Source organism: Pistacia vera, unplaced genomic scaffold (assembly GCF_008641045.1).
Source record: "Pistacia vera cultivar Batoury unplaced genomic scaffold, PisVer_v2 Contig294, whole genome shotgun sequence".
In the NCBI taxonomy this organism is placed as follows: domain Eukaryota; kingdom Viridiplantae; phylum Streptophyta; class Magnoliopsida; order Sapindales; family Anacardiaceae; genus Pistacia; species Pistacia vera.
Genome location: NW_022196106.1, coordinates 1,104,963 through 1,131,197, shown reverse-complemented (window position 1 = coordinate 1,131,197; position 26,235 = coordinate 1,104,963). Strand labels below are relative to the sequence as shown.

At 34.0% G+C, this 26,235-nt stretch overlaps 2 protein-coding genes and 1 long non-coding RNA gene across 7 annotated transcripts; all 3 read right to left on the bottom strand.

The window, feature by feature from the left end:
- Positions 1–5,745: 5,745 nt before the first annotated feature.
- Positions 5,746–7,964, bottom strand: LOC116135096 (G-type lectin S-receptor-like serine/threonine-protein kinase At1g11410). Its single transcript, XM_031420795.1, has 7 exons — positions 7,844–7,964; positions 7,516–7,721; positions 7,170–7,380; positions 6,800–7,037; positions 6,533–6,686; positions 6,121–6,446; positions 5,746–5,966 (listed from the first exon to the last, which is right to left on the bottom strand). Exons 2-6 carry the CDS (start codon positions 7,603–7,605, stop codon positions 6,150–6,152), a joined length of 990 nt encoding a protein of 329 aa, XP_031276655.1. The 5' UTR covers positions 7,606–7,721; positions 7,844–7,964; the 3' UTR covers positions 5,746–5,966; positions 6,121–6,149.
- A 1,041-nt stretch (positions 7,965–9,005) lies between these two features.
- LOC116135144 (G-type lectin S-receptor-like serine/threonine-protein kinase At1g11410) lies at positions 9,006–10,440 on the bottom strand. The gene has a single exon (XM_031420850.1). It carries the CDS (start codon positions 10,368–10,370, stop codon positions 9,006–9,008), a length of 1,365 nt encoding a protein of 454 aa, XP_031276710.1. The 5' UTR covers positions 10,371–10,440.
- Positions 10,441–19,003: 8,563 nt separating this feature from the next.
- On the bottom strand, positions 19,004–21,693 carry LOC116135098. 5 transcript variants are annotated; one of them, XR_004128846.1, is made up of 4 exons: positions 21,382–21,693; positions 21,010–21,203; positions 20,709–20,816; positions 19,004–19,890 (listed from the first exon to the last, which is right to left on the bottom strand). It is a non-coding gene; the product is annotated as an uncharacterized LOC116135098 (long non-coding RNA). The 5 variants fall into 5 exon arrangements; XR_004128847.1 differs by having other exon boundaries at positions 19,004–19,458; XR_004128844.1 differs by having other exon boundaries at positions 19,004–20,205; positions 21,382–21,692.
- Between the last annotated feature and the right edge of the window lie 4,542 nt (positions 21,694–26,235).

Here is a 26,235-nt window from a genome sequence, read left to right as displayed (position 1 = left end):
ATTATTGTTCATATTTATTGCCTATAAGTTGATTGCATTTATTGCCTACAAGTTGATTGCATTTATTGCTCTCCTTTGAGTTCATTTATTACTTATTTGCATTATCTTTAACTCTCTCATACTTGGGTTGTTGAGTTTAGTCATTGAACATTATTTTGATAAACTCGTCATTTGCTTTAACTTTCTCTCTCAAGTTTTATTCTGCGAATATTTTTTATTGACCCCCCCCCCCCCCCCTTCTAGGAATATTATTCATATTCAGGGTTTAACAAATTTTGTATGACCCCTATTACTTAAAAAACTATCTACTTAACCCTCGAGCTTAGAAAACTTGCGAACCTTTCAAGTCGAGTTCTACTATGATCGAAGTCGACTCATGGCACTACTCGAGGTACTCAAACTCGACTCGACTAATGCCGAGCCAAGTTTGAGCTAAAACCGAGCCGAGCTTGAGCCGCTCGCGTCAATTTTCACCTTTAGCCATAACTGAGGCCTCGTGCAATTGCCTCATGTTATCAAACGAAATAGAGCAAGACCTCAAACTGCGGCTTGCAGCCTTGTTCAGCCTAGTTGGTCAACACTTAGGCCTCAAACAACTGCTAGGCAACACTACGTAACGTCAGACAAGGTCGCGACTTTCGAAAGCAACTTAAGCAGATCAAGACACTATTGCATTTAGGCGTTGTTGACACTAGTTTAAATCATTGAAGTGGAGGCTTGATTGTTTTTTAATAGTGGCAGTTGGATGTGTGTTGTGTTAAGTGTTTGTGATTTGAGGTAGTTATTTTAATTAGGGATTAATTTGTTGTGGCTCTGAAATTAATTTTGTGTTGTGTTGGTGATTAAGAAGTTTTTGGCTGGTGGTGAAGAGTTGTTGCTAGCAATGATGTTTGGAGAGGGAGATGTGACTGGGGCATGGTGCAATGATTGATGGGTTTGGGTTTTTAATTGTTATTTAAATTTGTTAGTATTCTTATTTATAAAAATGATGAGTATTTACCTATTTGCCCTCATATCAAGACAGTAATATTTAGTCAATTGAGAGAGATTTTTTTTCGAATCCGTTTCACCATTTTGCCCTTCGCCTTTTCAATTTAATGGAGACTTCATAGCTTTCGGGTAATGGCAAGGGGTTTAGGGTCATTCTAAATACCCCGGGAGGTTTAGGATAGGGTAAACATATAGGGTAAACCTAGGGGGGTTATACAACTACTATCCCTTCTGTTTTCAGTTGGAGATTTATGGTGGAGGGAAATAAGATAAGGGTGTGGCGGTTTTGAAAAAATTGGTAAGTTGCGATGGGTAGCGGCTACTAGGCTAGGGAGTGGAGCTAGGTTCTGATGTTTGTTAATAATTAAAATTGAATTTTTTATTTTTCCCTTATATGTAGTGCCAAATGTTTTGGGTTACAAGCAGTAGGGAAGGAGAAGATGGGGCTATTCTAGGTTGATGGTGGATAGGTGTTTGAGGGTAATTAGGTCATTTGCTATATTTGTTTAAAACTAAGGAGAGAATGATAATGACAGGGGGTTCTATGTCATTATCCATAAGTCAAGAGGATTTATAAGTGTGGCTAAACCTTGGGGGTTTAAAAATTATACCTCAAACTTTTTGTTAAAATAGATTTTACTGACCTATCAAGTTTTTTTTTTTTCTTTTTTTTAAATTTATTCAAATAAATATTAGTTTTAGATTATTTAAAAATTTATAAGGAACTTTTCTGTTTTGTTTATAAAATGTATTTATTGAGATAATATCCTAAACTCCGTAACAGTTATCTTTTTTTTTTTTTGGATTAAAATTTCCTAATAAGCATATTTTGATTTTGTGGAAATCGCCCAAAATGTGATCAACTTTAAGGATAGAAACATGTTTTGAAAAATTAAAAGAAAAAAAAAAAAGTATTACACCGAAAAAGGAAAGGCTTTTGATTTTTCTCTTAAAAAAAAAAAATTTAATTGATTAATAACTGTATTAATTACCAATTGGAGGTATAATTGGTGAAGTATTGATATGATTTAGTAAATGCAATATAATTATATGAATTGGGTAGAGTGAAAGAAGAAAAAAAAAAAAATAGACAAATCAGGAATTAATGTACAGAAACAGAGAGTACAGTTTGATAAGATCAAAGGCACAAGTCGTACTAAATTATTAGAATATGCATGCGTGCCCACCAATTATTTCATTTAATACTTTTCATGTTAAATATGGAAACTAGAATATGAATAATGGATTAGATATATTTACCTTATCGTTTTAGGATTAATTCTAACATGTAATTACTATTTAAAAACTCCATTGGAAAAGCAACATATATAACATAATTAATTTTCAGAAAAAAGATAATTGAAAAAGAAGAAAGAGAGAGAGTCCGTGCCATCAAGGTGACAGCTGGCAAGAAAGTGAAGGTTTAATCAATATTTTATATAATGAGTGAAGAGTGATGGTTGGAGGTTCTCAACCTCAAGTTTTTATAATATTTATTAAATATAACGATCAAACTGCCAACGTGATTCATGGGTTTTGTGCTCAGTCACCGTCCTCACTTTGGTAAACCTCGCCAATTGACATATTCTTGTGCAAACGTAGAAATACCTTTTTAGAAGCTATAACTTAAATTTTTTTTTTTTTTTTAATTATTGTGAGGTTCAAAATTTATACAGACATGTTTAGAGCTTCTTTGAATAGAGCTTGAGAAAGAAGAACTTATTAAAGTTTATATGAATTGAGTTTTTGTGAAAAACATTTCTGATATTAATTTACTAAAAAGAACTCTAATATACAATAAATCAAGTCAATTTATACAATTGAATCTAAAATTTTTTGAAGTTTTAGCACTCTAAATATGTAAAATCAGCTTATGAGAAAAGCTTAAAATTTGAGTTTTTCTAATAAACTGTAAAATAGTTTATTTAAAATTCTATAAACAATTTAAAATGCCACCAAACAGTCTAAAAAAAAATATATAATTTAAATAAGTTCTTTATCCCGTAGTAAGCTCAACCAAACAAGCTTTTCAAATTTAGTTTTCTAGTAATTGTTATATATATAATGGTAAAAAAGAAAATGTTATTATTAAAATATTTTATAATCATAAAACTATATTTTTTTTAAGTATAAAAAATAGTATTATAAATTAGTAATTAATAAGTTAATTTAAAAAAAAAAAATTGGATAGTTGTCGAGATCAGCAAATGTTACCTATAAGTATCCAATGTCCAATGACACACACTATTGGTGTTGTTAGGATCTTTACGGTGATTTATGCAATTTCAATAGAATAATCGAAATCAAGTCCACGTTAAGTTGTTTGCGAAGCAAAGAGCTTCGACTGCTTCCTACGGCCCAAAGCCTCCACAAATATTCATTAAAAAAAAAATTTAAGAGATTTAATTAATTAATTTTTAATATAGAATTGATTTATAATTCAAAATAATATATATGGGTATGTTTGTCATTCTACGTCTACAAAATTAATTTGAGAAATAATATGATTTCTAAAGATAACCTGGGGAGCTTTTGAAGATCCCTTATAAAACTGATTAAACTCACCTTTGCTTAAGGGAATGAAATTACCATAAGACCTAACTTATATTAATTCTTTAACGTATGAAAAGAAATGATTACGAAAAGAGAGAGAAATTAATATTAAAAGAAGAAGCATGCAAGAAGCAAGTAAACTAAACTAAACTAAACCAGAAGGCAAGTGGACAAGTAGAGTAATAAAATAAAGTTGATGAAAAAAGTGTTTGAGCACTTTGGCATGGAAATGGATAATGACCACTATTAAATTAATAACTAGATGCTATAATAAATATGGTTATTTATACCCAAATTTCGGGAATCAATTGTTTTCAAACAAGAAATGATTGGAACATATGCGATATTAATGTCTAATTCGAAGTTGTGTTCTGTAATATAAATTGCACATCAGGATTGCCTATGAAGATTAGAAAACTGGTTTCTTTTATTTGGATTAGCAGGAAGAGAATACTTAACAATTGGGCTACAGGAGAAGAATGGGCCTACAAATCTGAGCCCTATGAGCTATCTATGTAGAGCCCAAGACATATCATGATGAGCACTATGCCGGGTTGGCGTTTTATACAATTTTATTATGTTTAGACTTTAGATAGGTTATATATTTCATGAGCAATGTTATGTTTACAATTGAGTCATATAACTGAATCATACAAATAGATAAAAAAAAAAGATAAAGTAATCATTTTACATAAATTTTATGTAATTTTTGTCTTGTAATATGACTTAGTTATAAGCAAAACATTATTAATGTTTTATATACGTTTATTTTTAGTAAACCTCCCGTGTATATGGTTTTTTTGTAGTATACATTTGTTGGTTTCGGAAATACAATTTTAACTCATACTTTTATGGACCCTTATGTTATTCTATTTAAGTTTGAAGGAAATGACATTTGTACTAAAACTTGTCAACAATGTTTAGAGGTTAATATATGTTTTGAAGGTTAAATTAATGAAATTGTTGATAAATTTGAATGTTGAATTGATGACGTTTTCAAAAACAGTCAGTGTTTACTTAAAAAAAAAATACAAAGGCCAAACACATAAGGGTTAGGGTTGCATTTTCGAAACTAGCAGAAGTTAGGGTCACATTTTTTGAACTAGAAATGACCCCTTACAAAAAGGCCAAACATACGGGATTTACTTTTTATATACAATTTTGATATTTGCTTTAAATAATGTTGTATTTCCTTTTTGAGTTATTAATAAAATAATTATTTTTTTATCAGGGTGTTTAGGCCAGTTTGTGCATATCTCAACTAATCATCAATGCACATTGAACTCTTAACAAGCCTAGTGTTCCAATATAAATCACAAGTATGTGATAGGTAACCCTAAAGTGGTTTGAACCAATGAAGTCAATGAAATGAGCAAACATTCTTAACCAGGGCAACCCTTGTGATAATAAATTTTATTTTGAGATAAATTTTATTTTGAGATAATAGTGTGTGTTACAATATTTAGTATTATATTTATATTTAGTTATGTGTAATGTACATGTGCATGTTTAACATTCTTTTAAGTGTATCTAATAAGTTAAAATGGATTTGTTAGGGCCAGTGTTTTAAAACCCAACTCAAGGTGAAACCCGGCAAAGTAATCGGATCTAAGGTTGACCGATTTAACTAGTTTGACCAGCAAGTCAAACCGATGTCCAAAGGTTTAAAATCTAACAAATACCCCTAAAAATTACATGTAAGTCTCTATAGGTTTAAAATCTTGCGAAAACACCCCAAACACCACCATCGGCATGGGCAAATAGGGCATGTTCAGGCGACGACAACACTTCCCTCAGCCTCTTGACCAAAACCCATCTCACACCTCCGCCGTTCGCCCTCCCAATCGCCGAAAACAGCAAACTTTTTCCAGTGACACAATTTTGCGATTTTCGGTTGATTCACTCACCGGAAATCACCCTCGTCGCTACCATTGCACTCATCGGGCATTCCTCTTCAAAAGCCCTAACATTCCAACCTTTAATTATTTATAGATTGATGTCCTAAGTTTGAGGTTTTCAAAGAATAGGAAAATTTATAACCCGACCCGTGAAGGCTTCAGGTCCCAGTTGAATCGATCGGGTTTTAAAACACTGGTTAGAGCAACATCAAACTTGTTACCAACAATGTTAAATGTTGTTTGTTGCTGCGTCCAAATTTAAACTTGTTAATAAGAATAATTATATTATTACAAATAAGGCGAATTTGACATAGAATTCAATAAATCAATGACCACAAACGCTAATATGAACACCTATCGCAAGTTCATCAATATAATTATAAACAAACTTAACGATATATATATAATTGGGGCTTTATCATCTAGCCCTGAGAGATTAGAAATGTTTAAACGCCTCTAGGGTTTTATGAAAGTAGTATGCATCTCTCTAGATTATCATTTACTTCTTTAGACTATGTTTTACCCCTGAAAAAGAAAAAGAAAAAAACTGTCTGAGAGATATATAATACTTTTTAGAAAGCATGACAGAGTTTAAAACTGCTAGATCTCTTATGGGGATGGACAATAAAACCCATTATAATTGGGATTTATCATTTAATTAATCCACGTTCTGACGCACCTCTGTTCAATTTTTAAGAGCTTGTACCTCTAGCGACCACGAACCAGAGAGATTGTGACTTCATTTAAGGAACTGATTCCTCCACTACTCTCATCAGTCTTGGTGAATCTTTTTCCAATGAATGCAGGTTGTTTTGGATAAGGAAGATCTTTATCGTTGCCCAACATGGAGACGACCATTGACATTGTTGGTCGATCTGTTGCTTGTTCTTGCACGCACAATAGACCAATTTGGATGCATCTCAATACTTCATGTACCGTGTATGATTCTCCTAATAATTCGTCAACCATCTCCAAGCTTCTTCCTTCTCTCCATAGATCCCAAATCTAACACATTTGTCAAACAAATCACTTACAAAATTTACAAATTAAGGTCAGGTTTTGAGCAATAATGTGCAAATTCGCTTGCTTACATGTCCAACCAAATTTGAAGAGGCAGCGTCTTCTAGATAGAAACCACTATTCTTTCTACCTGTGATGATTTCCAACAGTAAAACTCCAAAACTATAAACATCAGACTTTATCGAAAATAGTCCTTCCATGGCATACTCTGGTGACATATAACCACTGCGACGACATCACATTGAAAAAGAAATAAATCAACAAAGAAAAAATTAATTAATCAAGTCCATATGGATGAAACTTAAATTCTTTTTGAAGTTTCGGGTTTGGGAACTTACTATGTTCCAACCACGCGATTGGTATTTGCTTGAATTTGGTCACCACCAAATATCCTGGCCATTCCAAAATCAGAAATTTTTGGGTTCATTGTAATATCTAGTAGAACATTGCTGGCTTTTAAATCTCTATGAATAATTCTCAATCTCGAGTCCTGGTGTAGATATAAGATTCCTCGAGCAATCCCACAAATGATTTCAAATCTTTTACTCCAATCTAATAATTTCCTGTTTGTTTCATCTGAATCCAAATTTTGAATAATTTTGTTTAATAATGGAAAACTGAAATAAACTTTTACATCTTAGAATAAGGAAACAAAAAGAAGGACAAGATGAGTTCTCAAAGTGGTAATTGAAGAAGTGAAAGACTTACTGAAAATGAAAGCGTCCAAGCTTTTGTTGGGCAAGTATTCGTAGATTAACATCTTCTCTTCTCCTTCAATGCAACAACCTAAAATGCTCGCAAGATTTCTGTGCTGGAGTTTTGCAATAAGTAAAACTTCATTCTTGAACTGTTCTATTCCCTGTCCCGAGTACTTAGATAGTCTTTTAATTGCTACGTCTTTCCCATTTCGAAGTGTACCCTGAAACCATAGTTCGGTAGTGTAACTAACGTTTCACCTTCAATTCTAAACATATAGAATAGCACAAAAGAGAACTTATTGTATATAAAAATGAAAAACAAAATGTCATGAAATCAAGAGGCCCGAGGAAAGTACCTTATAAACAGAGCCAAAACCACCTTCTCCAAGTTTTCTATCAGGAGAGAAATTATTTGTGGCTGCAACAATGGTGCTCAGCTGAAACATTGGTAAATCAAAATTGCTTCTACTCCCATCTGGTTCCTTTACACTGATGGAGTCGTCGAAATGTGTTAAACTTGAGGTAAGACTAAATTCAATATTCTTGGCATCTCTTGCTTTATCTGGCATAAAAAAAACATAAACAAATAATGGTGATCAAATTTGTACACAATTTTAGAAATGGTAGAAAGCAATGCAGGTAGGATAGAGGGCAAGGAAAGGATTGAAGAAATTGATTTATTACCTGCTCTTTTTCTTCTGAATAACCAATAAGCAAATGCTAACAAGAGAATTGTTGCAACGGAAGAGACTATGCCAATTGCCAAAATAGTCTTCTTCGTAAGTGAACCTTTCTTCGCATATAAAGCTAAGCAGTAGAAAAACAATATAAGACATTTTAAATATAAGAGCATTGGAACAAATACAATTAATGTATCAGGACATGCAATCGGATGATAAAGCTTCAGTGTTTATATGGCATCTTATTAGTAATAAATTTGATTGATTGACTTGTGCTACCAATAAAATATTCAATAATGATGCTTATGTTTTTAGAAATGGCTCGAGTAGAATACTTATTTGGAGCTATGTTTACAACTGAATCATACAAACAGGTAAAAAAACAAAAGACAAAATAGTCATTTTACATGAATTTTGTGTAATTTTTGTCAGGTTATATAATTCAATTGTAAGCAAAATATTATTATTGGAATAATCCCATTAGTCTAGAGATACTTATATGGGACAATCCCATCACCCCACTTGACTAAGATGGTGAGACCATAGGATGATATAATGACATATATTGATACATATTTGTCAAATTTTCTCTTTTAAATACTTATTGTTACATATTGTTCCATGAAATATAAAGTGAATCTTTCATAAGTGATAGTTGATATACAAAAAGAATTCTGAGGATAAAAAATCAGTCTAGAGATACTTATACAGTATAAGACAATCTCATTACTTCACTTGGTTAATGTGGTGAGACCATGGGATGATATAATGATATGTATTATTGCGATTCACAAATGAGTACGGAATTATTATTTACCAATAACCTTTACAATAAGAGGTGGTTTTCAAAATTAATAATAAATGTTTTTGTTTCATTGGATAGGCTTACCATGTCAGCCAAGTCAGTCAAGGTACGTGATGAGACACACGGGAGTTTTGCTTTGTGAAGGAAATAAGGTAGGCGAACATAAGAACTATTGGAAACTTTGATTGAGTTAGGATTGGGTGTATCCATTGTTTAAACGTTTTCACTTGTGTCAGTTACATACATACTAACGGAATAATTTAATAACATATTTGTGTAATTGATTGCCTTAATAATTAAGGTAATATATTATTAATTTATAAATGCAAAAGTTTACCACTAAGATGTTGTCACGTGGTACTCATAATGAGTGAAAAAAGTCTTTGCAAGCAGTTGGAAGTATAAATAAATAATAAAGGAGGTAGGTAGTTGAAAATAGACAAATACCTAATTCCGCGGCATCAACTCTTACATACATATCTTGACCAGCATTGGCATAAGTTCTTGTATCTATCAAATCTCGGTAGTATGTCAAGCACCCAATCCCTCCCTTACTTTCACCATATGCACTTGTGTAACCCAAACACGAACAATTCTTCAAGCATTCTTCCTCGCACGCTTTCAAATCATAACTCATCTCTACACGTGTTACATTTGTATCCGGTATCTTCACACGTGCTACCTTCACGAACCCTTCTCCCTTTTGGCACGTGGACATCTCCCGCTTCCTCTTGCACCCACCTGACCCGTCTCTCAAGTACCATTCATCAGGACTCTTGGGTTCGAACCCAGGTAGGCAAGTGCACTCAAACTTATCTGCGTGATACGGGTCACAATTACCACTTGCCCCGCAATGCCCATAATAATCACACTGCTCCTTTGGGGATGACCAGAACCCGATCCATCTACGATCCGCATTGCTCCAGGTGAAACGTTGCACAAATCCTGACTCATTAACTATCATCCTCGTAGTAACAGAAGGTTTAGTTACTGTGTAAACAATGGATGCTTCATCTTGATTATTAACAAACGTAACGTTAAAGATGTAATTACTAGTCATTTCGGGTACACCGCTCCATCTTTGCCCCGTCCATGACCCGGATCTCCACCACTTTGTTGTACCCTTGTACAAAGACAATTGAGGAAATCCAGTTGGGTCAATTCTGTAAGAGAAGTTCCCTGTTCCAGGATCATCCGCGGATTTCCAAGCTGTTAATTCCCGATTTAGACCCGTTCGTCTGTTCAGCCCAAGTTTCATAAATGGAAGCAAAGTTTGTGTAGGATAATCAAAACTTTGCCATAGTAACTTCTTGGTATCATTTCGAAGAAGAATAAGATTTCCTGAATCCAAGAGGTGAGCTACGGTGTTCTTTGCGGAGGTGACCGGAATGTTGGTGGACCAGACAGGAACGGTTTCGTTACTTCCAAACAGGGCGAGGTTTCCATGAGTGTTGATTGAGAGGATCCCGGATGTATCATTGACAGGATTGTCTCTGTTTGCCACCCACACAATTGTCGGTTCCGAAACTTGGTAATACCAAATACCCACATATCGTTTCATAGAGTTTCCAGGACTGAAGAATCCAAGCGCGAAGATTTTGCCTATAGAGACAATTTCATCACCATCTTTAATGGATTGGGTGGATGTTATAGTGTCAACGGAAGTTGACAAATGCAAGAGGTGGAAGACAAGCAAAGTTCTCAGTAGCCATGTTACAGTAACCATCTTTCAGGATTGGCTTGATGTTATTGTGTAAATGATTTTTGATTCATTTATGAAGATTTTTATTTTTCAAGAGTAGTTGTGAATTGTGATATTAATGAGTGGGCTACCTCTTCCTATTAAGTGCTTCTGGAGAGAAAATATGAAAAAGACAGCTTTATAAATATATCTTGTCTGGTAGGGTGGCGTCAGAATTTCTTGCCAGGTTGATTTTCAAGACATTTTAATTTAATTTTATGTTCCAGAGAAGGGCAAAATGTGCCGTGATTTAGTGGATAATCAAACGTAATCTTAATTCAACAGCGAATTTTATTTCGTCAGCGCATTGACTTGTTCTCGCTCGTATTTCTTAGCTCCAATAATCTGGGTTTTGTTCAACGTAAAAAGCAAAGAAAATTCTTGTCTGAACATTTATTACAATGATAAGAATGCATCTAACTTGTTGACGTGTGTTTTGACACTAATGACCTCTGCACGTGTAAATTAAGTTGATCTTAAAAATTACACATAAATGATTATAAGAGTTGATTATGATGCAGAGATTATACATGTTTGCAGAAACATAAATAATAGATTGATAAAAGAGATTTTTATAGTGGTTCGAATGCTTAAATCAAATCCTATATCCACTGTTATTTTATTATTCTCTAACTATTTTTCTGATATTATCTATAAGGTATACAAAAATGGAGAAATGCTTTATTTATAGAGAAAAAAATAATGGTTGAAACTCTCGTTTGCGCCCAGCTCTCATACGCCCAGCCACCTCTATCGTGAAGAGAAGTACCCATTTATACCTTTGAGGTAAATATAATGACTGTTTTTGCAAGTTAACTTGACATGTGGAGACCACTCCTTTATCTTTATCTTAAAATGGGATATGATTGATATAAAATATTTTTTTGAGGCGGTTTGGGTTTTGGCAGAAACTTTGTCTTTGAGTGCTTGTTAAGCTATAATTGGTGGTGCTGACATCAGTGTGTATTTTTTGCACAATAGACCCCTAACCACCCCGACGCCCTGGTTTTTGAAATGCATAATTGCACTTCAAAAACTCATGTCTTAGATTTGAATGGCTGTCGCACTATAGATTGCAGTCTCGAACTGAAGGGCTCGAACTATGCTTGACGTGATTGAGTGTTGAGAACTAGGACTACGATCTAAGCACTTGGAGCGAATCGAAGCTGAGCGCGATTTGATAATTGACATAAAATGTCTAGTAGATGAATTCGTGTAGAGAACTGAGCATCAAAAACCCAAACGTGTGGCTCAGAGATCCTAAACGGGCAAGCCAACTTAAAACATCCATAACTTTTGATCCGAAAAGAGTTTTGGAGGCTGTAAGATATCCACGGAAAGCTCGTTCCAAGCTCTGCATCGTGGCAACAGGGAATTCCCGTTGGGATCATTTTCGGGGCCAAAATCCACCATTTTGGCATGTTTTGAGGATGTTTTGGGTTTTCTATGCGTTTTTTCTAACTCAGGCAGCTAGTCGTGATATGAGAACTGAGAATTGATCACGATCTAAGAACTGAGAACACGACCTGAGGCTGTTTGGAATCTTAGAGCTGAGAGTTGATCGCAATTTAATAGGGGCTCGACCTAAGAGCTTGAGGTGTGCGATCTGGACGATCCGTAGCATGCGATCTCAAGCAAATGATCAAACTTATGAGCTCGATCAGAGAGCATAAAGAGCTCAATATGAAGCGCAAGGAGCTTTGATTTGAGAACTCAAGAGCTCTTTGCGATCCGAGAGCATAAGGAGTTTGATCAAAAAACATATAGCACAAAGAGTTCGATCAAAAAGCACGAAGCTGGATCTAAGAACACAAGGAGTTCGATTAGAAAATGCAAAGCTTGATATGAGAACACAAGGAGTTCGATTAGAAAGAGCGAAGCTTGATCTGAGAACTTGGGATCAGCGATCTAGGTGCTTGGAAGCACGATCTGGCAGCTCGGAAGCACGATCTAAATGATTTGAATGTGTGATCTCAATGATCTTGAATGCACAATTTGGATGATCCTGAACGTGCGGTCTAAGTGCTCGAAAGCACAATCTAGCTGCTCGATAGCACAATCTGGCCGCTTGGGAGCGTGATCTGAGTGCTCGGAAGCACGATCTGGCCGTTGGGGAGAGCAATTTGATTGCTTGAAAGCACGATCTAAGAGCTCTGATGCGTGTGATCTGGGCAATCTAGCCACGCGATCTGAGAGCTTTGATATGTGCGATCTAGGAGATCGAGCCATGCAAACTGAGAGCTCTGATGCATGTGATCTGGGCGATTTGGCCACACAATTTGAGTGCTCTGATGCATGCTATCTAGGTGATCTGGCCACGCGATCTGAGAGCTCTAATGCATGCGATCTAGGCAATCTAGCCACTCGATCTAGGCATCTGGCCACGCGATCTGGACGATCTAGCCACGCAATCTGAGATCTCTGATGCATGCGATCTGGGTGATCTAGCCATGCGATCTGAGAGCTCTAATGCGTGCGATCTAAGAGCTCTGATGCGTGCGATCTTGGCGATCCGGCCATGTGATCTAAGAGCTCTAATGCGTGCGATCTGGCCACGTGATCTAAGATATCGGATCTAGAATAGGCTTCAGTATTTTGAAAATAACTTGAGCTATAGACCTCAGATTTGGATGATTCTTGGACCATCAAAAAGCTAATCGAAGGGCTACAACTCTTGTGTGTATCACATTGCCAAATTCAGACTTTATCATGCTCAGATGTTCACATCTTATAACGTGAAGATTTTAAGGCTTGCTGGAAAAACATGGAGAGCTAGTATGAATCATGCCCACCTTCTAGCTATAAGAATTCATGCTCAGAGAGGGTAAAATTGGTGTGAAACATGGTATAAGATCATATGACATGTTATTGAAATTAAAAGGGTGAAATTGTTACCTTTTATGCTTTACAACTCTTGTAACTTCAAAAAGAGTTCAAGATCTTCAATAAATTTGATGAAAATCCTCAAAGTAAAGTCCACCCCAAAATGAAGAAAAGAGAGCCGGCCATGAGAGCTCAAGAGAGAGATTTTCAATCCAAAGTGAAAAATTAGATTAAATTTGGGAATATCACTTATTTATACACAGAGTAATGTTACACTTACATCACTCTTTTACACAATTTTTATTACATCATGATGTGACATATGTCACAACCACACAAATTTTTAATTATTTTGAATTTTTAATATTATAATATAATTTGTGTGGTTGTAGCATATGCCACATCATGATGTTTACTAAATGGTGTAAAAAAATGGTGTAAGTATAGCATTACTCACATACACAAGGACCATTTTAAAATTGTTCTCAAGTCCTTGAATTAATATGAATCATATATTAACACTTAATACAAATTCAATATTATTTTCAAGTCCTTGAAGTAATTTCAATTTAATATTAAATCATTATTGATCCTAAACCCTTGAAACAATTTCAATTTAATATTAACTCCTTAATATTAAATCCTTGATTTAAACAAATTTATAATCAAGACATATAAAATAATCCCGTTTAATATTTAACCCATTATTGAATCCAATTCAATAATATATTTTAGTCCATCATTGAATCTAATCCAATAATGACCAAATTACCTTATTACCCTTGGTAAGTGCTAGCTTTCCATGAGTAATCATTTCTCATCAATACATATTCGGATGCACACGTTTACATCTGAACATCGTTTACCTTTAACGATATGTATTATTCTCTCTTCTCATACTTAGTTTTTAGGTGTGACCACTTAAGTTCACTATAACCTAGTTGTGGGCCCAATATCACAATCCGATATATTTCGTCATAACTCTTTATGATCGAAACTCTCACCGATTATGATAAGCATCTAGCAATGCTCCATAACCCCTAAGCCATAATAAAGTTAAACTCCAATGAACCTTTTTTCCTGATCATACGTTTTATGTAATAAAATCCCTTCGTTGTCTAATCCCGATTAAGTATAGGTTCATGGTATGTCAAAACCCTTAACTTAAGTTTTATCCGAATTGTCAATCAATACAATGGAACGTGTCATCATGAAGCTCTTTTTTCATATGACTATTTTGTACTCTAGCCAGAGATTTCCCTTTTCCAATGTTTATTAACATTCATCTGGGAACTCGAGACCAAACTATTTCGAGTCAACGGATCCCATCTTGCACATGAATAACATATGACCAAACTGGCTTCTTACACAAAATATGACTAGTCTTGTGTATATACACTTTATGAATCATATGCATCATATGTCAAATTCAACCGTGACGTCTCAGGTCTAAGGATTAGTGGTACCCTAGTATGATCCTACGATGTATCATTGACCATATTCTAAATGTCCATGTGATTCATCATAATCGATCATATTCAATAAGCAGTTCACCAACTTTTTATCCATGCTAATGCCCTAGTGATATACCTCTTATAATCATCCACACTAATACTGTCACATGATATTCAATGGAGGCATTCAGTATGCCTACTATACAATGTTATTGCCCAATTAACATTACTTATGTAGAGAATGCATCGATGATTTGATCTTCTAAAGATCCGTATCATCCGACTATTTCACATGCATTATAAAGAGTATAAATGAAGTAGTAAACAACATATGAAATCAGAACTATTTCTTCCATTTTCAAAATATAACGCCCTGCAACTGACAACATGATTGGTTCCTAGGGCATACACTAACAAATCTCCCACTTACACTAGAACCAATTAGTGTGGTATCTAATACCCATCTTATCAAAATGATGGTTTAACTACTTATGTGTCATCGCTTTAGTAAGTGGGTCAGCTACATATTCAGTTGAAGGTGTCTACTGCACCCAAATTTCTTCAGCTCCAACGAATTCTCTTAAAAAAATGATATTTACGTTGGATATGTATGGACTTCTGGTGTGCCCTTGGTTCCTTTGCCTGTGCAATAACCCCAGTATTGACACAATACAATGTTATCTGATAACCTTTATATTGGAACCACACCAAGTTCAGTTAAGAACTTAAGCATCCTAGCTTCCATATTCAGCTTCTATAGTGGAATTGACAATCGTCGACTATTTGGAACTTTTCCAACTAACCGTTCCTCCATTACATATGAAAACGAAACCAGATGTAGACTTTCTATCATCCACGTCTAATTGAAAAACAGAGTCTGAGTATCTCTAAATCTTCAATTCTGAATCTCCGTAACTTAGGATTAAATTCTTAGTTCTTCTTAAGTACTTAAGGATTGTTTTAACAACAAACTAGTGCTTCTCCCTTAGGTCGAACTGATATATGCTCATAACACTTACAATATATGCTATATCAGACCTAGTACATAACATAACATACATGAGACTACCTACGTCTAAAGCATAAGGTATCTCATGCATCCACTCACACTCCTGATCAGTCTTGGGACTCATATCTTTGGAAAGATGAATTCTGTGACTGCAGGCAAAAAACCCTTTTTGGAGTCTTACATGTCGAACTGTTTCAGCACCTTTTCTATATACATTCTTTGGGATAAGCCTATTAATCATTTTGCTCTATCTCTATAGATACGAGTTCCAAGGATATAGGTCGCTTCTCCTAAGTCTTTCATGGAAAAAGTTCTGGATAACCACAACTTAACTTCAGTCATCATTCCAATGTCATTTTCCCATCAATAGTATGCCATCTACATACAACATGGGAAATATTATGGTATGGTCCTTTGTCCATTTATAAACACAAAGTTCATTCGGATTCTTATAAAACCAAACGATTTTATTGTTTCATGAAACCAAATGTTACAACTTCTTAAAGCTTGTTTTAACCCATAAATGGACCTATGCAGCTTGCACACCTTATTTCTTTTAGAATTGGATACAAAACCTACAAGATGTTGCATGTAGATATTTTCCTCAATGAATCCATTAAAGAACATTGTTTTGATATCCACTTATCAAATTTCATAATCATAGTGTGCTGCTATAGCTAGCATGATTCTGATGGATTTAAGCATTGCAATTAGTGAAAAAGTTTCCTCATAATCCAACCTTGTTTCTGAGTATAACATTTCGCTACCAGTCTAGCGTTATAGGTCTCTACCTTTCCATCTTTGCCAACCTTTCTCTTGAAGACCCATATACAACCAATAAGAAATATTCCTTTTGGAGGGTCAACAAGAGTTCATACTTGACTAGCATGCATGGATTCTATCTCAGAATTCATAGCTTCTAGCTATGTACTAGAATTGATATCTAATATCGCTTCTTCAAAGGTTCTGCGATCATCATCATGACTGACTTCTCCAATCATAATAGATTCAAAAATATCCTCATGAAGATATCCATATATTTCCAAAGGTCGAGATACTCTAGAGGATTGCTGAATAGGGACCGATATTTTAGGCGTTGGGATTTCTTGAAAGGGACCATCTATCTGAGTATTTTTTGTCTGAGGCTCACCGGACTCTTCCTAGAGCACAATTTTTCTTCCCGCACCACCTTTCTCTAAGAACTCTTTCTCAGGGAAATGTGCATTTTTTTTTTTATCGAAACTCTTTAATCAGAATGGAAGTAAAAATAATATCTCAAATGGTCTTTAGGATATCCAATAAAACGACCTTTCTCAAATCTAACGTCCAACTTATCTATCTCGAAAATTTTGACATAAGCTGGACATCCCCAAATTCTCATACATTTGAGACTAGGAGGTTTACCATATCAAATCCTATATGGTGTCTTTTTGATAGATTTAGATGGTGCCCTATTCAGAATGTGCATAGCGGTAACAAGGGCAAATCTCTATAGTGACGTTGGCAAGTCCGTGAAACTCACCATCGACCATGCCATATCTGATAAAATATGGTTCCTCCTTTTTGACATACCATTATATTGTTGTGTATTTAGAGGAGTCAACTGGGATATTATACCATTATCTTTAAAAACACTCGAAATTCTGTACTCAAGTATTCACTACCACGATCTGATCGTAGACTGTTAATACTCTTTTTGGTTTGTTTCTTTACTTCATTCTTGAACTCTCTGAACTTTTCAAAGGATTCAGATTTATATTTCATCAAATACATGTACCCGTACCTAGAATAATCGTCAGTAAAGGTAATAAAGTATATATTAAAAATCTTCTCGAGCCATTTCACTAAATGGTCTGTATACATTTGAATGTATTAAATTCAATAATTCTTTGGATCTTTCCCTTTTACTCTTAAAGGGAGATTTTGTCATTTTTCCTTGAAGCTAAGATTCACATGCCAGATAGAGTTCTGAACCCAATGGGCTTAAAAGCTCATTTGCTTCTAACTTGATTATCCTTGTATCTCCTATATGACTTAGTCAATGATGCTAAGGTAATTTAGGAGTTATTTCATTTTGAGTTCTTTTATTAGTAATGGTATTAATTATGTTATGATAATTATATTCTTCAACATACAAACCATTTGTATTGATAGCTTTGCCAACTAATTTATTTCCAATAAACTGTATTTTGTAACTAGATTTACATAAAACAAAAACAGAAATGATATTTATGGTCGCTTTGGCAAAAAACAAAATTTTGTACAAACACAAAATGTGTTCTAATGACAATGTCAAATGGCAAGTACCTATGGTCTGACCACAACTTTTTCTCCATTTGCCATCTTCAGAATGGTTTCATCTTTTGACAATGCAGAACTATTCTGAAGTGCCAGTAATGAGACAAATATGTGAGATGTAGCAACTGAATCTAATATCCAAGAATGATAATTTGAATTAACACTTAATTCAAATTCTATAACATAAGAATGGAATATACCTACTCGAGCTTTCTTCAAGCTCTCGAGATATAGAGGATGAATCCTCTTTGAATGTCCACCTTTCTTGCATTGGAAGCCCTACCCTTTATCTCTCTTCCGGTGTGGCATCCAAAACTATAGAGAGTGGAAGGGGTGCTTCCATAACATATGCCGCCTTTTCAAAGTTGAGAACAATTCTCAGGTTCTTTAACCAATCTTTGAAATTGGGTCCGATCAACTTGTTGTCATCTAAAATCCTTCAAAGAAGATTACTGCTCATTTTCAACTAAATATAATACAACAGCTATTGTAAAAAGGCTGTAAGAAATTAAAACATTTTATCAGAGTCTTGTAAATTTAAACCTTTAATGCTAATCTAGTTAGCTCCCATTATTTTATTCAAATCTCATACCCCTAAATGACAATTCGAAAATTTCTTTGGAATAAATTTCTAATGGAGAATCAAATTCTTATCAGACTTAATAAACCTCACATAATAGAAATCTTGGTCCATTAAACTCAATAAGTATGAAACTATTTCCTTAAATTTAGAGCATATTGCATAACAATCCTTAGGATATTTTATGAAATTCAAGGTGACCGCGACGATCATTAGACTTAAGCAAAACTTTTTAATTTAGGCCTTCATATGTTTAATTATAACTAAGTATTTTTATTATTAAGAGAATACTATATATGCATTAAAAATTGATTAAAATTGTAGTAAAAATAAATATATTTTACTTTGTTATATTCCAAATGTTTTTAGATTTTACAACTATTATATGGATATTATTAAGTAAGAATATCTTGAGATTTATAACATTCACATTAGAATGAATATAGAGGAACAGTTTTCAAAAATCACACACCATAATAACCATTCCGTCATCCTCATCAAATTTACAATAAATTCCCATTTCATAAACTTGTAAAACAGTTTTACACAGTACAAACCTTCTGCGTTTTCTGTATCTTGACCTCTTGAGTCTTGAAAACTTCGAATTTTCATTGCCAACTTCTCAATCGTAGATTAAGTTACATAGTACGTCGTTGTGATATTACAGCTTCAAGTTTGCAGGAAAAAATAATTCTAAATTACATGCAATTTCTCACCTATCTTAACATAAACATGACGGCTAAAAGTAACTAATCTGTAGCATTCATTTCCAAATCTGACAGCAGGAGTGAAAAAAGGAAAATAAAAATTAGGGCATCAAACCTTTTCACTTTAAAGATCCACTAACTGCACGTGTAATTGTCTAATATCACTCCTCCTACATTAGTTGATACTTCAAGGGGGTTTTGCCTGGAATGAAAGAAGAAAAATGAATGGATTCATGAAGGTTTAATTACTGAAGCACTTCCCAATGGTATGCTCTGGGTTCGTTTATATACTGAAGTCAGATACGAAGTTATGTTTCAGGAAGGGCTCGACACAGTTTTATACGTGTACTATCAGGAGATAGAGCCTAAAGAGTCAAAATTGAAGTAAGTCGTTATGGTTTAAATGGAGGGCGTATAATTTATAGACTCCACAACAAGGATTCAAATGATTAGGCAGTTTTTCAACATTCCTTTCTAGTCTTTTCACAGATTAATCAGGTTTGATATTTCCTGTAACTTATTTAACACTTCAGCAAATTGACTCTCTCTGTGTCTTCCTCTGGTGCACATCCTCCAATTGTGGAATAATGATTTAAAGTTTTTCCTTCAAATTTCCACCAGCCTTTCGATCACACTGAAGTCCTCAACCAACACATACAAATTATCAACCACTTAAAAAATTTCACTATATTAACTAAGAAGTATAGTTAAAGCATTAGTCTTGTTTCTTCAATCCAAAAGGAACATACATTCACAGGTTGCTCTCCCCCAATGAAGAACATATACTAGCAATTTCAGATTCAGAAAGAGCAATTGCTCTCTGAAGTTGAGCTCTAGAAGCTTTTGCCTCATCTATTTTTCTCCCATATACTGCCAAGCACTCCTGTTCAATCTCCATTATTGTCTGATCCCTTTCAACATCAGGCTCTCCAAATTCATCCCATATTTTCTAATTTAAAAAATAATTAGCAGAAAAGACTGCCAACATTAATATCCACCAACAGAACAAACACCAACAAAAATGTTGGAATATAATAGTAGCATCAACCAAGTAAATTCATTCTAAAATACTAAAACTAACAAATGATTTTAAATGGTTTGAATTGTGAGTTAAATTCATTTTCCAAGCTTTCCCATCTCTTTTATAAACAACAAATTTTTTTTGAATAATTCAAGCTACAAATAAAGGCAAGACAACATTATAATATGTTTAACACTTGGTCACCTTTCTTCTACTGGGATCTCCCCACCAAAAAACAATAAGAAAACCCCAAAAGGCATAAAAAAGATGAGAACACGATTCATCCATGATTATGGGATAACTTCAACCCCAAAAGATGCAACCAAAAAAAAAAAAAAAAAAAAAACATAATTATTCAAGATCAACTCAACCAACATGGCAAATAGCCTTGTTATTAGTTAATCATGACCTTATTTCATTAAAATTAATACCTTCTCAGTATTAGAAGCTGAAGCCTCAAGCTGTCCATTCCTCTCCTCCAATGTCTTCTGCAATCTACAAATCTCTTCCTCCATGTTCTTAGCCTTTGTTTCTGCCTCCTGTGAAAAACCATAAACAAATTAAACTCAGTTCTAATAAACAATTTCAAACTCACCCCGCTTGACCCCACAAACAAAAAGTTCCCCAAAAGGCAAAAATGATTGAATCCAAGGCTTGAACAAAAAGAAACCCTAATGAATTGATCATCAAAACAACACAAAAAGAATTCAAATCAAGAATCAAATTACAAACCTGTCTTGTTAGGTTCTCTTTAACAAAAGACTACTCTTGAGATGCCAAACGGCTCCTAACCTCCTTCAACAAACAGCTTTCAACTATCTCACAGATTGTAACATTCCACAAATCAAAACCCTTACATGAGACAAAGAGCTTTCTGTAATAGAAAAGCACTTCCGAATAGCCAGAATCCCTTTTGTATTTTTCAGCTAAAATAAGACATAAGTGGTTTATCAAACTTAAAACAATGAGTGTGATCCATAAGTTATCAAATGAAATCAAACCCACCATAAAAAATGCAAAATCAGAAAGTTATAATCAAATTTGAGCATCGAAGCGTTCAAATTATCATAAAAATTGAAGTGTGATTAATGATAAAAGAGGTACCTTTTGAGGACGAAAACTTGGGTATTGGTGGTGGTGGTGGTGGTGGTGGGGGAAGGCGGTTGTTCAGATCGGCGAGTGGCGTCGTGGACTTTTTCGAGAGAGGTTTGGGGTTTCGATTGTTTTCCAAATGCGAGCGGGAACTGAGCTCGGATTCCGTCGTATATCTCTGCTTCGTCTTCCATTCTTGGCTATATAATTAGAGAGATGGGTCGTGTAACGAAGAAGATGAAGAGGAAACGTAAGGAGATTAATTTGAAGGTGAACGCTTCAACTGTTTAAGAGACGGTTGGGTTGATATCAACTTTTGGAATACGCATTAATATCTTATTAAAGCTCACATCCACGTGCTAGGTAATCTTCGGAGTATCAATCCAAAGCATTAATATTTTATTAAATTATTAATAAGGTTATTAATATATGTTATTAATAATGAACAATATCAAATACCAACTATACCAAGTTACACAGCCGTCAAATTAAATTCATCACTATACCACATTATTGTCAATAACATTTAACCAAATGTCAAAAATCCACATCATCATCAATCATATGTAATCATGTTTTGAGTAATCTATAGACGTGGCAAAATAAAAGAATTATAACTTCTTAAAATGACAATCATATAACTTATGTCACAAGATTTTATATATATATATAGGTGAACCCAATTTAATTGGGCTGGCCCACATCATCTAATTTAAACTAATTTAATTTAATTTATTGTAATTGTTAATGTGTGAAGCCTTCAAACTGTGTCGTTTTCGGCTTTAGTGATGCCCTGCTGTTTCAAGCAAAATCTCTCTTGCATTCCTGGCCATTGATCTGTGACTAATTCAATGGCTGAGAACTCCTCTCGTGGTCAATGCTATAAAAGCAGAAGTTTTCCCAGTTTGCACAGTTCACCACTTCCACTGTAAAAATTGCGATATAAAATCCTCTGCTAAGGTTCTTCATCTTTTATTGTTCTCTTATGTAAATCGGGTTGTTAATCCACCAAAAGTTGTGTTTCTTTTGAGGGTAGAGAATCGGGGATAGATTTCTCTATATGATTTTATATTTACTTTGTCAAGAGAGAAGAGAGATTGTGGTTCTTGCGAGTGAGTGTTTAAGTATGTGATTGAGGATTATAATATGTAATTTCGTGGTAATAATAGTACAGCGAGTTTCTATATTCTGAATCTTAACATGGATATAACTTATTCAATAACAAATGAACCACGATATTCTTCTTTTACTTGCGTTCGGTTGATTAGCTTTCTAATCTTGATTAGGTAGTTTCAATTGCTAGCAGTAAGTTTGTCAGACTGTCACACTCTTTACCGCCGGTTTTAGTGTTCTATTCCAAAATTATTGACGTTTCCACTACTTGGAATTTGGAACTCTGCTGTGCTGACTTGCTGTGCCCTTCTATGTCTTTCTCTATGTATATAAAGGGGGAACGACTTAAACATCCCCAAGGTTTTACGTAATGATAAGTTAGTATCTAAAAGGTTTGAGAAAGACAAATAAATACTTTTCATCCTATACTGTTATAGAATTCCGTTTTATAATAGTGAAAAGACTAAAATACCCTTTAAAGTTTGACATCTTAGTTTTTTATTAATTTATCACTAGTCGACTAATTCAATTACATAAATACCCAAATCATTATGGTGAATTACGTTATGCCCTCATGTTGCAAGTGACCAATTTATCCCTGTTTGGTAGAAGCAGTATCAATATACCCAGTTGTGGTTGAAAATTAAAATTTTTCATAATTTAAAAGAAAGCATTCATAATTAACATCAATTCAGTACATAATATTCAGTATCAATTAAGTCTTCATGGTTTAAACAGAAACCATGAATTCAGCACATGAAAATTTGATATACAACTGAAACTTCAAACTTCAAATCAAGTTTGAAAAACTGAGCAGTTTCCATATGCACACCATAGCTGCAAAAATAGGCACAAAATTGTCCTCTTCTCTATCCTACAAATCCAAAATTCAACAAAAATCATTTCCAAAGATTAAACAAATTCAACAAAAATCAGCCAAAATTTAATATATTAAACCAGCATCAGCCAGCAAATCATTTCCAAAGATTAAACAAATTCAACCAAAATCAGCCAAAATTCAGTATATTAAACCAGCATCAGACAGCAAATCATCTTTAAAATTAAAATGTATTCTCTTTTCCCAAAATCAACATAAACGATTTACAAGCATGGGTAATGATCAAGTCTAACCCATTCATCAATACAAATTATAAAGATATATAGAAATTATCTGACATGTGAGAACTTGCCATGAGGTTATCAAACAAGTGATAATTGTCAGAGATAAATACCAGATTTTTTCCTCTTTGAAGATTACATCAGCAGGTACAGCACCTACGGATGAACACATTGTATCTGCCTAAATTTCATTCGGTCAACAAGGAAAGCATAAGTTTGACTCATATGATCTCAAATGTTGATAAAACTTCAGAAGTAACATACTTTAGGACTTAACCAGTGAACTAATCAACCTGTTTTATTAGTTGCTATTCTTGCCTTTTCAATTATTATAAATTAAGGTCGCACAATTAGTGTGAACCTTCAGTGGTGGTGTTCACTTGGCAGTTTGGCAAAAAAGTTATAGATGTCACTTTCCATTTCACTAAAACTTTGTTTCTGGTCTTTCTGCAAATCTTGATATTACCAGAAAAGCAACAGAAGGGAAACCTCTTCTGTTATATTCAGTAAGCTTTCAATTCTAAAATTGGGGGTTTGGTCTAATGGTACAGGATTGACATTAAAATGAGGATTAATAAAGGAAAGAATCAACTTTGAAATAAGAAACCAATAAGAATCACTTCTCCTTTTTCATGAGTGCCCTTAAAGGCAAGTTCCAAACATTCTTCTTAGCTTTCTCTAGAGCAATCTACTCTAGGCACTTCCTTCTAACATCTCCTAAATGTTAAGTTTGATTATAAACCAAATTAGATTACATTTAGGCACAGATGCATCTATACATCTACATGCAATAACAACAAGAGTTCAAACTTAACCATTCTTAAAAACTACACAGAATAAAATGAAAAGCTTGCAGAATAGCAGAATAATTCAATGCAAAGTGAATGATTGAACACACCACCAACAACTATCAACCATGTCTTCCTAAGATCATGGTTGTTGAAGGTTCCTTTGTCCTGTACAATTGCCTTCAAATGGCAATTGGACAGGGCATAGGAACATTCATGTTCTATAAGTCAAACCAGCCCCCTACATTTTCAATTCTAACATATTATGACAGGCATCAAATTGATAAAACACAACAGAATTTATCCAAAAGCTCAATCAAACTATAGAAACACAACTAGGTAAACAAAAAATGAAGACAGACATATTTGTGATACATGCAAAAGAAGTTCGTTAAAACCTAGAAAAAAATCTACAAAATCCATGCATAAGATATAATCATAAGCTCAAAACACACAGAAAATATCATCTGTCATAAACCCATCAAACACCAGACCAAAAAAAAAAAAAAAAAAAAAAAAAAAAATACTATGGAGTTGTCCTCTAGTGAATGTGCAACATTTCATAATATGTGATTGCATCACAAGCAAACACGTTCTTGACTTCGTCAAAACTAAAAGGATAGGGGGAAAAAAAAAAGAGAGGGAGGTAGAAAAATGTATTAGCAATTACAGTATCCTATGTGTTTGATTACGAAAACAAATGTTTCAAAGGTATTCTAATGCATTAAAATATCACATTATAGCCATTTGCACTCAGATCAAGTAACACTAAGCATTTAAACAGGACAATTTCAGATCAAGTGCCAAGAGAATTTAGGATAGTCATTAGTCCTTTATTTAAATAGTTTTAACCAAATTTGGTGTTGGTCATTTTGTTTCTTTTATGTTGAATGCAAAATAAGGTTTTACGTACACAAAGTTCCCTTCTTGTTGAGTAAAACAGTAATAATGACAAAGGTTTTTGCTTCAAATTCTTTGATCTTATCCAGAAGTTGAGATTGCAATAGAAATTCTTTTTGAGAACATTTCAAATCATCCCATTCATCTAAACACATTTTCATCAAATTTTTTTATATCCATTGTTATTAAAAAGGCTGTATTCAGTTCTATATTGAACATACACAAATGATGGAAGCTCATTCTAAGGCTCGAAAAAAGCCACCAGCAGAAGAACACTACCATTCAACTAAATTTATTAATGAGATGTTAATACTATTATTATCCAATGTTATGACACTGCAACCTGGAACAAAAGGCATTCAAATAAGATATCATTCGGTTATATTTTTGCTGGTCACGCTCCACATGAACAACATAAATCCTCCCTCAAGGCTAAATCTATTCCATTTTCATCCTTCAGCCTAAGGCTAATTAAGAACCGAGGTTGATTCAAACTAAGTTAGATGCAAAATATTTGAGAAAAACTTTATTCCAATTGCAGCAAATTTAAGCATTCATCACTCGTTTTTATGCTTACAAGATTAACACATATAATAGATTTTTATACATATTGCAAAATTACAACACCAAACATAACCAGCTTTGACAAGGCATACATGTTGCTCTTCAAAATCAATTTCAAAATCTTTTTGTAATTTCATCTTGCAACCCAAAAATATATAAGACAAGCTATTCACACTCCCAATAATCAATTCAAGCAATCCATCCCCACCATTTGGAAACCAAACAAACAAACAAAAAATCTTAAAAACAACCAAACATGCAAAACCAAAAACATTCATTGTAACCAAAAACCAAACAAACAAACAACAAACTTTAGTTCAATCATCCTCTATCGTTGTCGTTATCCCACGACCCTAAACCAAACAATCAAACAAAAAACTTT